The sequence below is a fragment of the Rhipicephalus sanguineus genome, chromosome 1 (assembly GCF_013339695.2).
Source record: "Rhipicephalus sanguineus isolate Rsan-2018 chromosome 1, BIME_Rsan_1.4, whole genome shotgun sequence".
NCBI lineage: Eukaryota > Metazoa > Arthropoda > Arachnida > Ixodida > Ixodidae > Rhipicephalus > Rhipicephalus sanguineus.
This window is the reverse complement of record NC_051176.1, coordinates 66568441-66581693: the sequence shown is the minus strand read 5'-3', so window position 1 is coordinate 66581693 and position 13253 is coordinate 66568441. Positions and strand designations below refer to the sequence as shown.

The window sequence follows — 13253 nt, the reverse complement described above, 5'->3', positions numbered from 1 at the left end:
GTCGCAATGAAGAAGTGCGCCCGCAGCTACATGTGGTGGCCGGGAATCGACAAGGATATCGAGACACTAGCGGCAGAGTGCACAGCCTGCCAATCCAATCAACGCGCCCCGCCGCGAGCTCCAGTACCGGACTGGGACAGACCGAGCACACCTTGGCACACCGTGCACCTCGACTTTGCAGGCCCAATTGACGGGTCCACATTCCTGGTAATTGTGGATGCCTACAGTAAATGGGTTGAAGTTCGCCTTATGAACAAAACAACATCGACAGCTGTCATCGAGGCACTGCGCTCGTTGTTCGCAACCTTCGGATTGCCCCACAAGGTGGTTTCGGACAACGGAACAGCATTCGTGTCGGCAGAAATACAGAAATTCTACAGTGACAACGGCATCACAGCGGTAACATCTGCTCCGTACCACCCAGCCTCAAACGGACAGGCCGAACGCCATGTGGGAGAGCTAAAACGAGCTCTTGCAAGAGACTCTACGGGGCCCTTGCAGCGCCGCATTGCACGCTTTCTTTTCAAGCAACACACAACAGTGCAGAATACGACGGGCCAGACACCGGCGAAGCTCGGAGCTGCGCACACACATCTCAGCCGTTCTACCGGAACCGCCTTCAAGTGTCAACCGAGATAATGAAGACGCCCCGCGTTGCCGGAAATTCCACGAAGGACAAGCAGTTCTCGCCCGCCAGTTTCACCGTAAGCCCGAGTGGGTCCTGGCCGTCGTCAAAAAACGTATCGGCCTGAGATCTTGGCTCGTGGAAGTGAACGGGACTGTTTCCCGCCACGTGAACGGGACTGTTTCACGCCACGTGAACGTACACTACTCGCGCGGCGGACACGCCCAAGGCAGCAGCCCTCCTGCGCCTTTCAATGCGGCTTGGCTGCTGACAAAGGAACAGGACGTAAGTGAACGGACACTTCCCGCTCACCCAGCAGCTTCCGGGGAGAAAACGAGCAGCTGCGCCCCAGCCCACACGGCGCCCGCCCAGCGACAGTCAACAAGGCAGCGACGCCCCCCAGACCGCTACCAGGCGCAAAACTAAGGGGGAAGGAATTGCCATGTCTAACAGTGGACACTGGAGACAACCGCGAATACCCGCTTCACGGCCAGCTGCAAAGGCGCGCCGGCCGGCCTCCCGCAGCCCCCCCTCTCGCTTTGTGCTGACACCCGACGCCTGCGCCTTGCTCCTCGCCCCCTGCCTGGCTCGGGCCGACTCGGCTTCGAGCGCTTGCACGAACTAGACCGTTCGCGCCGCGCTGCGAAACAGTGCTTTCAATGCAAGTAAATAAACCGATTCTTCTTGTCACGTGTGCCTGTACTCCGGTTATCGTAGACATAACACTATTCAAATAATATTTGAAAGGTCGAATACCGTATTTACCCGCATAATTTGCGCCCTTGCATAATTTGCGCACCCCTAATATTTAGCCAGCTTTACTAAAAAAAAATATTTACTCGCATATTTTGCGCTCCCCATCCTGCCCGAGCCAGCTCGCCGGTGCGCGCCGTGGAGAGACGGCTGGGCCCTGCGCCCCTCGCCCAGCAGGCAAGCGCAGTCATATACAAGATGGGCTGCGAGTCCAAAGCCCCTTCATCCAATTACTTCATTCTATTCTCTGGAAGCCCCCGAATTACGGTTCCTAGAACATTATATTTTAGGGATCGTACCCGAGTACCCAAACCTGTTCACGTGTGTCGGAACTGCTCAAGCGTTCTCCCGCCGTGAGAATGCATGCACGCGACACGGCATGGACTATTTATGCATCGGAGGCGTGCGAGGGCCAGTCGCGCCAACTTTCCCGCTCGATCTCCGCGTCCACGCTGCAGCACGGTTGAATTCAGATATTTAGGATTTGCCATCAGCCAGTCGCGTTACTGTTCGCTTGCGATGGGCTACAATAACTATACGGCTAAATTCAAGCTCAGTGTTATACAGTTTGCCGAAGAAAACGGGAACCGTGCCGCCGCCAAGCACTTCAGCGTGAATGAGTCACGTTCGGTACTGGAGAAAGCAGAAGAGTTTGCTCGTAAATACAAGACCTGGAAGGACAGCGTTCCGAGGACCAAAGCAAGGAAAGTTTCCTGCCGTTGAAGAAGACCTTTTCAAATATGTGCGAGAGCTTAGGTCCTCCGGTATCGCCGTGTCGTGCGAGATGCTGCAGTTCGAGGCAAGAAAGATAGCGCAGGAGAAAGGGGTCCCTGCTGCGACGTTCAAAGCAAGCAGAGGGTGGGTGACGCGCTTCATGAGACGCCATCAGCTGTCTGTCAGACGGAGAACGACCCTCTGCCAGCGGTTGCCACAGGATTACGAGCAGCAGGTTGTTCTGTTTCACCGTTTTGTGATTGGGCTACGGAGAACTGGAAACTTCGTCATGTCTCAAATTGAGCGCTCGTCTTATGTGGTTCCTCGCTTCGTCCTTTGTGTATTTTCCGCGCTCCCAGTTCGCTGAACGAAGAAAATGAATTACCAACTGGCCCACCTTTCGATCCTCCGTCAAATTGGGAACGCAGACGAAACTCCGTTAAACTTTGATATGCCACCTAACACAACAGTGAGCGAGAAAGGCGTCTCATCCGTTCCTATAAAGACAACCGGCTGTGAAAAGCAACACTGCACGGTTATGCTTGCCGTGACAGCTGATGGCCGTAAACTACCGCCGTTCGTGATCTTCAAGCGGAACACATTGCCTAAATTGAAGGTTGAAGGCCGTATTCAATCCGCGTCCAAGAAAAAGGCTGGATGAATGAAGAACTGATGAACGACTGGCTTGACAATGTCTGGGGTAGACGACCAGGGGCCTTGCTACGACTCCCATCACTGTTGGTGCTCGACAGTTTCAAAGGCCATCTCGTGGATAGCGTAAAGGAGAAGCTGCGGAACATGAGGACCAACCTGGCTATTATCCCGGGCGGACTAACATCTGTTCTGCAGCCCTTGGATGTATCCGTAAATAAACCCTTCAAGGACTACGTGCGCAAGATGTACGTGGAATGGATGGCCAGCGGAGAGCATGGGCTCACTCCCACTGGCAGAATAAAGAGACCGCCACTGGAAACGGTTTGCGAGTGGATACTCGCAGCGTGGGACATGATTTCCCCCAACATTGTCAAGAAAAGCTTCAAGAAGATGGGGCTGTCAAACGCGCTCGACGGAACCGAGGACGATGCGCTTTGGGAGGGCGGTGACAGCGGCCACGACGATGATTCCCAGTCGGACCTCTCGACCAGTGATTCTGACTAGACCGCGCATGACCGGATGTGGCTGGTTAAAAAAGTACGTGCTAATTGTTAAATAAACAATCCCCTTCGTTTGTGCTATAATTTATTTTCTTTTTTAATGCGTATACTGCGCATGTTACCATATACAGTAGAACCCCACTGATACGTTTTTGAAGGGACCGTAGGAAATAAACGTAAGAGGCGGGAAACGTAAGAGCCGAAAAACAGGAAAAACGGCAAAATATTTAGTGGTACAGAATTTTATTTCAATTCTTACGAGCATGCACGAAAATTGGCGCGCTCAGCCGCGATCTAGTCGATGGATAGAAACGCGGAGCTTAGGACGGCCTTATCCACAGAAATGTAATCAACGTATGTGATTTTTTTAACACCAACAGCTGTAGGCATGAAAGAACTAAGCACACGCAATCACAACCGGCGCGGCGAGTCCGACCGCGAACCGCACGCACGACCATGCGAGCTCCAACCAGCTCGAACTCCTCCCGTTCTCCGATTAATAACGATGATGATGAGTCTACGCCAACGCGATGGCAGAAGTGAATGCCAATCTCGAAGGCCTTGCTTTCACAAGCAATTACGTCATACACGCCATGTTTGTGCAATGCAAATCTCAAAGGCTATGCTTTTGTCAATAGTAAATGCCAATCTCGAAGGCCTTGCTTTCGCGAGCAGTTACGTCAGACGCCATCTTTGCAATTTGAATCTCGAAGGCCATGCTTTTGTTTGCATCAATTGAAAGATTCTGTTGCTTGCGCCTTTCATGCGGCTAATATTACGGTCAAACGAGGCCAAGCTGCGTGAAAATGCACCATGGCCGCTCTCTTTCGTAGTCACTCGGTCGGCTCCGGGCACACTTCGCGACGTATCATACGGGAACGGTCCGACCGTTACGACGTAACAGCGGGGTTCCCAATACATTGTATCCTATGGGAGCTATGCCGGGACCGGCGGAAAACGACGTAACAGCCGGGAAAACGCAGCAGTGAGGAACGTAACAGCGGGGTTCTACTGTATTGCATGTTTTTTCGGATGTGTTCGCGAAATCTCCGTGTAATTTGTGCACCCCCTTTTTGGAGCTCTAAAATCGCGAAAAAAAGTGCGCAAATTATGCGAGTAAATACGGTATTCGCACATCCCTACTAAGGAGCCTTGGAGAGAAAGCAAAGCTGAACGGCACATCTCTAGTGTTCAAAGATGACACAGGCACCGACGTCACCGCAATGTCGCTTAAGGACTACAGCAGGGACACCGTGGGATCCTTGGAGACAACAAAGCAAACAGTGACTGGCCCCGGTCAAGTGCCAGTCGCCACAGCAGGATACTTTCCAGCCACAATAAAATGGCGATGCAAAAAAGATGCAAGAGAAGGTCCCCGTGATTGAAAGGCTGAGAAAGTCTCCTCTAAGTCGTCCAGCAGTGGAGTCGCTGGGAATCATGCAGCGATTGCTCGAGCTTGCAGAGATACAAGAAGGCGACACCTCTGACATCTTTGCCCAGTACCACAATCTGGCATCAGGACTTGGTCTGATGGGGAACACATAGCACATCAAAGTGATGAGCAGTGTTAAACCCTATGCAGTCATGTACACCAGGAGAGTACATCTTCCTCTTCTTCTTCTCATCAAGGCAGAACTTAAGAGGATGAAATACCTCAATGACATATAAAAGCTGGAACAAGCAAATGAGTGGTGCTACCTGATGGTGGTGGCTAGGAAAGAGAACGATGAACTGAGAATATGTGTCAACTGCTGAACCAGCAGATAATTTGTGAATGCATGATGACGCTAAGTTTATGAATGACTTCCCAAAATAGCTGGTGCAAAAGTTAGCTGCTTAGACGCACATGCAGGCCACTGGCAAGTTGGTCTCTCTGAAGAGTCAAGCGAGTTTACAACATTCATTACTCCATTAGAGTAGTGTCTGTGGTTAGGGAGAAGCATACACTTGGACTGAGGCCAAAGCAGGCATGGTGTGTGCATGTACCGCTTGAGTGTCGCCAGCCAACCACGTCAGAATGGTTCTCTTCTATGCTGTGAGTACTGTCGTTCGCGTAACAGCGTTCAGTTATGACACATGCTGATTTAAGTTTCTTTAGTGCCTAAAATATGTATATAAAATATCACGTGAAAGGTCATGAAATAAACAGTTAAAAGTTTAGCACCCTCTTGCCTAATCATGTATACTGTGTTTTCTTGCCTTTTGTGTGTCCTGCTAATCTATGCTGCAGTTACAGAACATCAACTCACCTAAATAGCAACACTTCTGATAGTTGGCATACTATATTGCCCTGACCTTTTGAGCAGTCTAATTTTTATGCCTTGCAATACTGCAGCGCACACTGTGTAGAGGTAGGAGTGATATATCTTCCAGTATACAAAACACTAGAGAGGAAGGTGTTGTTTTGTGCACTGTTCTTGCTACAACCTGACACTTTGCAACTGATGCCCATGTAACTGCATGAAAACTGGTCAAGCCACCCACCGTATTAGGGCATCAGAGGCAGCCGTGGTGACGCGGAATTCGGAGGGCCCATGCTCCCAGACGCAGACATCCAGGTATCTAGCAAGGGGGTCTGCAGATGGAAAGCGGTGGGCATTGCGCTGCTGCCGGTCCAGAGACCACAGACGGTGGTCGTGCAGCTCTTCACTTGTCATGCTGCCTGTATAACGCAGGTCAAAATCATGTCAAGGCTTTGCAATGTTTTTTAAACTATAAAAGAAAGCAGCAAAATTAAAACTGCAGCAAGACTAATTGAGGTGAAAATTTTGGTATGTAGTACATATATCACTTGGTGGAGAGCATGCCCCCAACCACAAAACACATCTCTATATTCGTGCATCATATCACAGTAAATGTACTGGACACTGTAATGCAAGAATGAAGCAAGCCTGTTTGATTTTTCAGGATTTTTGTGAAGAATGTTGAATGCTTCATTTAGCGTAGATCTTGAATGTTGCATTCTGCACTGGTATTGGGCAAAGATACACCTGGGAAATGGCCCACATCCATGACGGCATCTCATAAGCACGTGCCACAGGAGAGTAGGGCACTTTCCTTTCGTTAGTCAAAGCTTCACATAAGTCTAGTGCAGATGTGCGATGAGACAGCACAACATAGTTCTTTCATTAGGCAGTTTCTTTCTACGTGAGGTTTTACATAGTTGTGAATGAACAGAAAAACAGTGAAAAAGACAATCAAAAGACAAAGGTTGGGTAATTAGTTCCTGGCATTGTGGAACATGGTTCTTTGTGCTGTGTATTGGGACTGGACACAGCAGGAAGTGCACTGGACAAATGGTTACAAATAGTTACGGCGGCGGTCATCCTCTCGTCCACTTTATCGGGTATTATCTGCAAAACCAGCCTTTGTGAACCGAAAACCTTAGGTTCATCGATGCGTTGCACCTTAGGTCAAGGGGTGCCCCTGCCTTTGTCATTGCAATTCACTGCATCATACAAGATACAAGAAGAACACCATCATGAATGTATACACTAACTGGCTGTCATTCTCTTAAAACTGCATGCAGGGACAAAGTGTGCACTTACATGTGCACACACATGCACGCACAAGAAGAGAGAGAGACCAAAAGCCTGACATGATAAGGATCCATCCTCATAATTTGTACTTATGGAGTCAAAATGCTAATTCACCAAAGAAATCGACTATGGGAAGAAAAAAGAAAGTTATACTTTATCTCTGCCAAACCGTGGGCATTAAAAGAATGCCCACGTCTGAATGTGATGATGATGATGACGACGTATGTTTTATGGCGCAAGGGCTGGTTAGGAGCAAAGAGCGCAAGCATAAAACATAATGTGTGTGCAATGGTGCGGTGAATGACAATGTGTAGGTTTAATTGGCTGTAAAGGGGTCTAAAATCCTGTGTACTAAAGGCGCTTAAAACAAATATAAATAATCAAATTATGACATTAAATGACATCATAAAGCTGTCCAGTGAATATGAAAATAAAAACAATACTAAGGATGTGGATTATTAAAAAGCACAACAACCTCAGAGGACCCTTGCAAGCAAGGGTGTCAAGGTGGGTGCATTAAGCAATAGCCTCGTAGCAACCCCCTCTTGAAAAGGACATGCTACGAGTCTCTCGCATGAATAACTTAAAATGATCTGGAGTCTTTAAAAAGTTTTAAACTGTTTTCTGATGACAAATTGGCTCATTGCCTGAAATCATCAATGGATGAGATGGAATGTGCTGACGATAAGCATTAAAGAAATGTTTCTTCCTCTCATTTTCCAATTCTCGGCATACTATGTGAAGCACAGTGCACGCCTCTCCGCACCTACTGCACGTTGGAGGTTTACCCTCATTCAAGAGATGATCATGGGTGCTGTAAGTATGTCCTATTCTCAGTCTAGAAAATAGGACTTCATTTCATCTCGAATTGCTAACTGATGGCCACTTCTAAATGTGTACCCATGCTTGGGGCATTGTTAAAGCAGCACATAATTCAGAGTGCAAAATTAGACAATTTGAAAAAGCATGTGTTGCATCATTGTCACTGTTATTTTTTAAATGTTGTGGCTGAGCCAACCAAAGCACGAATTTCCCATTGCTTGATTAGTAAAGTGCATAGTGATGAAAGTTTCAAGAATACTTCCTGTCAAAGTTTTAATTTTCAAAGCTACACAATGAGCCATAAATTGCCTAGGTAAGCGAAGGGCAAAGTTTAGTCTCTATTTTATATAGTGCATAGTGTTGGCAGTACATTTCCTATGACAATTTTAAACAATGTGACAAAAAGCTGTTGATCAAACTGATTAATCTGCTCAGGCATTGTAAGGGAAGAGTTAAAAACAGGCATCTCATACAGATAACGATGATCGTATGGAATAAGGAAAGCAGTAATGCTACCGAGGACTTCTGATTTGGAGCAATTTTTGGAGCAGCAAAATTTCCATTTTGGAGCACTTTGGAGCAGCAAAAATTTCCATTATGGAGCACTTTGGAGAATGTAATTTTGCATCCGGGAGCACCCTGGAGCAGGTAATTTCACATCCTGGAGTACACTGGAGAAGCAAGTTGCATTTATATTGAGACATCAGAATAATTATTGTAGGACTGTTATGAATGGCTAAATACATATATCAATTGGTTGCAAATCTCACCGAGAAAAAGGTTAGGGGAGCTATGCATTAGTGGTGCGAAGAATCGGGAAACGGCGGAGCTGGTGGTGTTCCCCTCCTTTTAACACTCACTTCCCTTTCCCACCCCTTGCTATATTACACAAGACTACACTGTGCTTCACCCTCTCCCCTCCTCACCCTCACATCCCTTCTTACCCATACTTCCCTTTCCCATCCCTTGCTATACTATACCACACAATGCTATGCTATGCTCAAATGCTTCCCTCCTCCTCACCCTCACTTCCCTTTCCCATGCCCTTGCTATACTATACTATACAAGGCTATATTAATGAGAACTAACAGACAATAATGCCAAGGAAAGTATAGGGGGTGTCATTTGTAGTAATTAGAATATAAATGTGAAGAAAGTAAAGTGGACGAAAAGATAACTTGCCGCCGGCAGGGACAGAACCTGCGACCTTCGAATAACGCGTCCGATGCTATGCTATGCTTCAACCTTTCCCCTTCTTCTCACCCTCACAGGTTTATCTGTTTGTTTCTATTTCTTTCTTTCTCTATTTCTTTCTTTATCTCTCTGCTTTTCTTTTTTCTCTTTCTATCTTTTTTTCTCGTTCTCTCGCCTATAGCAATGCAATCATATGGTTCCCATGAATGCTTGTTCGGTTAGCGTGCCTGGATAGCCGAGTGGTTACGACACTGGCTTCCGAATCGTAGATACCCGGGTTCGAATCCCACCTCGCCAGGAAATGTTATTTTGTTTTATTTACTTATTCTCCACCTCTTCCTCTCCACTTCTCTTCTGCTTCCTCCAACGCGTTGCTAGGCGACGCATGGTGATGTCATCGCTCGGTGATGAAAGGCACAGTTTATGCGAACGCCACCGGACCTAACTCAAGCTAGGCCTTCCAACAGTGGGCCAGCAGCCAGCAACGGGCCCGCTACTGACAGCTGCGCATATCAAGATGAAATAGCGGCTGCTCCGACCAGGAGACAAGCCTTTATTAATGAGATCACATTTTAAAATAAGCTAGCAAAAGATTCCTTTATGGACCCTCCCACTCACGGTGTTGAACGGAACTTTTTTTTTTTTTACGGCATGCCCGACAGTACATGCTTGGACGTGCTGGTGGAAGTAACTATGAAAAACCTCTTCTGGATGGAGATTCATGGTGAAAGTATTTGAGAAGTGTCGGCGTGTTCCACCCGTTCGTGTTGCTGTTCTATCTATGGATGCAAGATTCCATTTTGTTCTCTATGCGTCTTGCAAGGATTCCCCGATTTCGTTCCGAAATGTCCAGAAACAGAAGTGACAGACATTTTAACGGCATGCGTGTAGTTATTACTAAACATTGGCTTAATTACGTGCTGTGCGCCACTTGAAACGAGCTACGAGCAGCGTTTCTGAAACAGACGACGTCAGCCGATGAATCGCCGCCACACTTGATAGTCCCCGATTGACCAAGAAGTCACGAGGCTCTGCGGAGAGAGCGCTTTGCTGTCGAGCCGACTTGCATAACAGCAGCTGCATCGGCACCGTGCATGGCTTAATTATTCAGGACGCACGTGCAAGCACGGTTTCGTTTGCGGAATAAACTTTGGTCCATGGTTGTAACTTTCGTGGCCTCAAGGTCATGCTTCACATATGTTGACGCACCGGCAGAGCGAGTGCGGGTGATAGACACAGTCAAACCCGAGGCTCTGGCGCAGTTTGGCCCACAAGTCTATTTTATCAGGATGGCGCAGTAAATCCAATTTGGCACACTTTGGCGCATTTGGCGCAGGAGTGGAATCGCTGGGAATGTAGTGTGAAGTCAGAAGTTTCTCTGGCAAGGAAAATGAAAGAAGAATGATTTTTCTTCTGCATACCTCACAGTGTTTCACAAAACTCAAGGAAAATGCATTGAAATGCCTTTGATGAAAGCACATGCAAACAAAGTATGCTCATGAGCAAAAGTACTCGGAACAGAGAGTTTCATACTATAAAAACTAGAGGACAGTCTGGCGCTGCGATCATTCAACCACCAAGGGAATGATGGGTAGTACATTTGACAGCCTTAGCAAAGCATCGTACACGCACTGCTCCCCACAGGTGCAGCATCCCATGCCAGTGCAAAACTGCATAGAGTTCACATATTTTTTTATAAGCGCATCTTGACAAGACGCGGTGAACTCGGCTGCAAAACGACGGCGAAGCAAAGTAGGTGGACTGTCGCGCTCCGGTAAATCGGCTTCACAGTGAAGCGAGAGATACGCTGTATATACGTACTGCTGCTCTTACAATCGTTCTGCGCACGGGCAGATGACAGCAGACAAAACGTTTAGTCACTCGATACAGTATTTTTATTTCCATAAATAGATGATGCGTACTTTCAATGAAAAAACATGGATGTGTTTTCACTTTAGTAAAAAAATAATTCATTATTTGGTAATGCCAAACCTAGAACACAATTGCAGAGCAATGCATACCATGGTGGTTGAATTTGTCCAGGCTTCACTTCAATCTCATGGTCACGCGAACTTTCTGAAATAAGTTTTACACACGGAAGAATAAAATAAATGCCAATTGAAAATAACTTTCACTGAACAAGTGCCATGAATCTCAAGAACGAAATCCATTCGAAGCAGATCCGAAGCCAGTACCTCCCATCCTTCCTATGGTGGTCGAAGCACCGCTCAAGGAGCCTCGTATACACACTAGCACCAGATTTCCCACTAGTTTTTATAGCATACCTGCCAAGTTTGGAGAAACGGAATCCGGGAGATGTACTCAGGGGGGGGGGGGGTAGGGGGATATAAAATATGCTGACCACGAAGGGGGGGGGGTGTACTGCGATAGCAATTATATGGACACTGTCAGCAGGATTTTGCAGTTGCCACTGATTTGTACAGAGTCCAAACCGATAACATCGCTTACGCATCGTCTGTTTCATGTGCGAGTAAAAGCGCGCTAGCGCTAGAGACGAACGCAGTTGAAGCAGGATGAAACGACCCGGCCGTCACCGTCGCGCGAAGGGCGCATGCGATAACATCGCTCCGCGTGCGAGGCCTGTCGTCGCTTGCTTACCAGTTATTTCGTCGGGCAAGAGTGAATGAGCGAACAGTTAAGCGTATCAAGGCTGAAGCTCTGCGGGCCCCACTTGCCTCCCCGAAGTGCAAGAAATTGAATTCCTCGGGCCAAACTGAGAAGCGCATCACCGGCAGGACGCGGTTGCAGCGCTATGACACGTTTGCGTTGGCAGCACTGCGGCGCAAAGTGCACAACTACTTCAGCGCAATGAAACTGAGTTGAACCTTTCTACCATCGTTAAAAAAAAAAGAAGAATCCTTTCTACTACGTGGCCAGACAACTTTGCTCATGTGGCCAGACAAAGCACTGGACGCGCGGAGCAAAACTGGATTTCCGGGAGATTTTTCTATGACCCGTACAACCGGGAGAAACGTTCAAAATCCGGAAGTCTCCCGGGTAATCCGGGAGACTTGGCAGGTATGTTATAGTATTAAATTCTATGACTCAAACCAAAGACACCCTCTCCCCACCTTGAAAAAAAATTCCTTTCTAACTCGGATGTACAAACTGAAATTGGTGGGTGCACTAAAAACCTCACAATGTTAAGTTTTGGCTGCAATCCTCCATCTTAAGTTACACTGAAAAAAAAAATCACCTTTATTCAGGAGTCCCAGGTTCGTATACAGTTGAACCTCTTTATAAGAGACACTGATGTAACAGACAATTGGATATAAGAGATGCCAGTGTGCCTACATTGAAAAAGGGGTTGATAAGAAAATGCAAACATGGTACCCTGCTTATAAGAGACACCTCATATAAGAGACAAGAACTGCTTCCTGGTGCATGCCTCTTGTAAAGGTGTTTAAGTGTACTTTCATTCAAAAGAGAAAGTGCTGCGGATATCGTCACAATCTATTATGAGTTGGGACAGAAGGACTCACACTGTCTGGAGGCACTGATTCGCCAGAGACACAGCTGAGCACGACCTCCCACTGAGGCGAGTAGCCTCTCCTCTCGGCCAGGCAGGTTTGAGGGGCGACAGCAAGCCAGAGCCTTGACTGATGAGATGTGGCCATACAGACGGCATGCTACACGCTGCACTAAATGTCTGTGCTCCTCTAGAAAAATTATGAGCATGGGTCAAGGAAGATGAGCATTCAAACAACCAGCATTGATAGATTTTGATGTTCAAAAGCAACAAAGAGGCCGCGAAAAAAACTTTAGAGAGGGTTCCCGGTTAATTAATGTCACCTATAGTTTTCACTGTCTGTCTAAATTAAACATGGGCAATCAGTTCTACTGAAGTTCACAAGGTAAGGGAAGGTTTATGAAAGAGAAAAATTGCCATCAACCGATTTTTCAGCACGAAGCTACAAAAGTCTACGAAGACTTCTGCTGAACGAATGCACAGCAGTGACTGGTACAGGCCTTGCTTGTTTCTTCAGACATGATGCACGCACAATGTGCTAAGACAGAAAACGTGGCCACCATGAACAAAGGTGCCATAATTCAAGTTGTTACCTTGCTTTCATATGATTTTAGACCGAAGCTCTTTTGTTTTTTGGCCACGCAACGGTTTGCAATGTTGCGCATTCTTCAGACTGAGTGGAGAGAAAGTAGTTCATGGTGTGGTGAAAATGACAATATCAGCTTATCACCCCTCAAGGAAACACCCGAGGTCTTGATGGGAAGCCAGTATGGCAGGATGGGCACAACATCTTCGCTTCTACAATGCATCAGACTTCGCTGGTGCAGCATCAATTGAGTCATGGTCACCAGATCCCAGGATCAACAAAATTAACTTATTTAATTTACTGAAATTAGTTGCCTTTGTTACTGTCCTATTATATTATTATTAACATTTCTACACTACCTACAGTGCAAAAAAAT

The 13253-nt window shown here is 47.0% G+C and overlaps 1 protein-coding gene across 1 annotated transcript in view; it reads right to left on the bottom strand.

Moving 5' to 3' along the window:
• The window catches only part of LOC119392559 (WD repeat-containing protein 6-like), a 166109-nt gene that overhangs the window by 28754 nt on the left and 124102 nt on the right, over positions 1-13253 (bottom strand). The window contains 2 exon segments of the mRNA XM_049414593.1: positions 5731-5908; positions 12305-12481. Of these exon segments, the coding sequence (XP_049270550.1) occupies positions 5731-5908; positions 12305-12481 (355 nt within the window).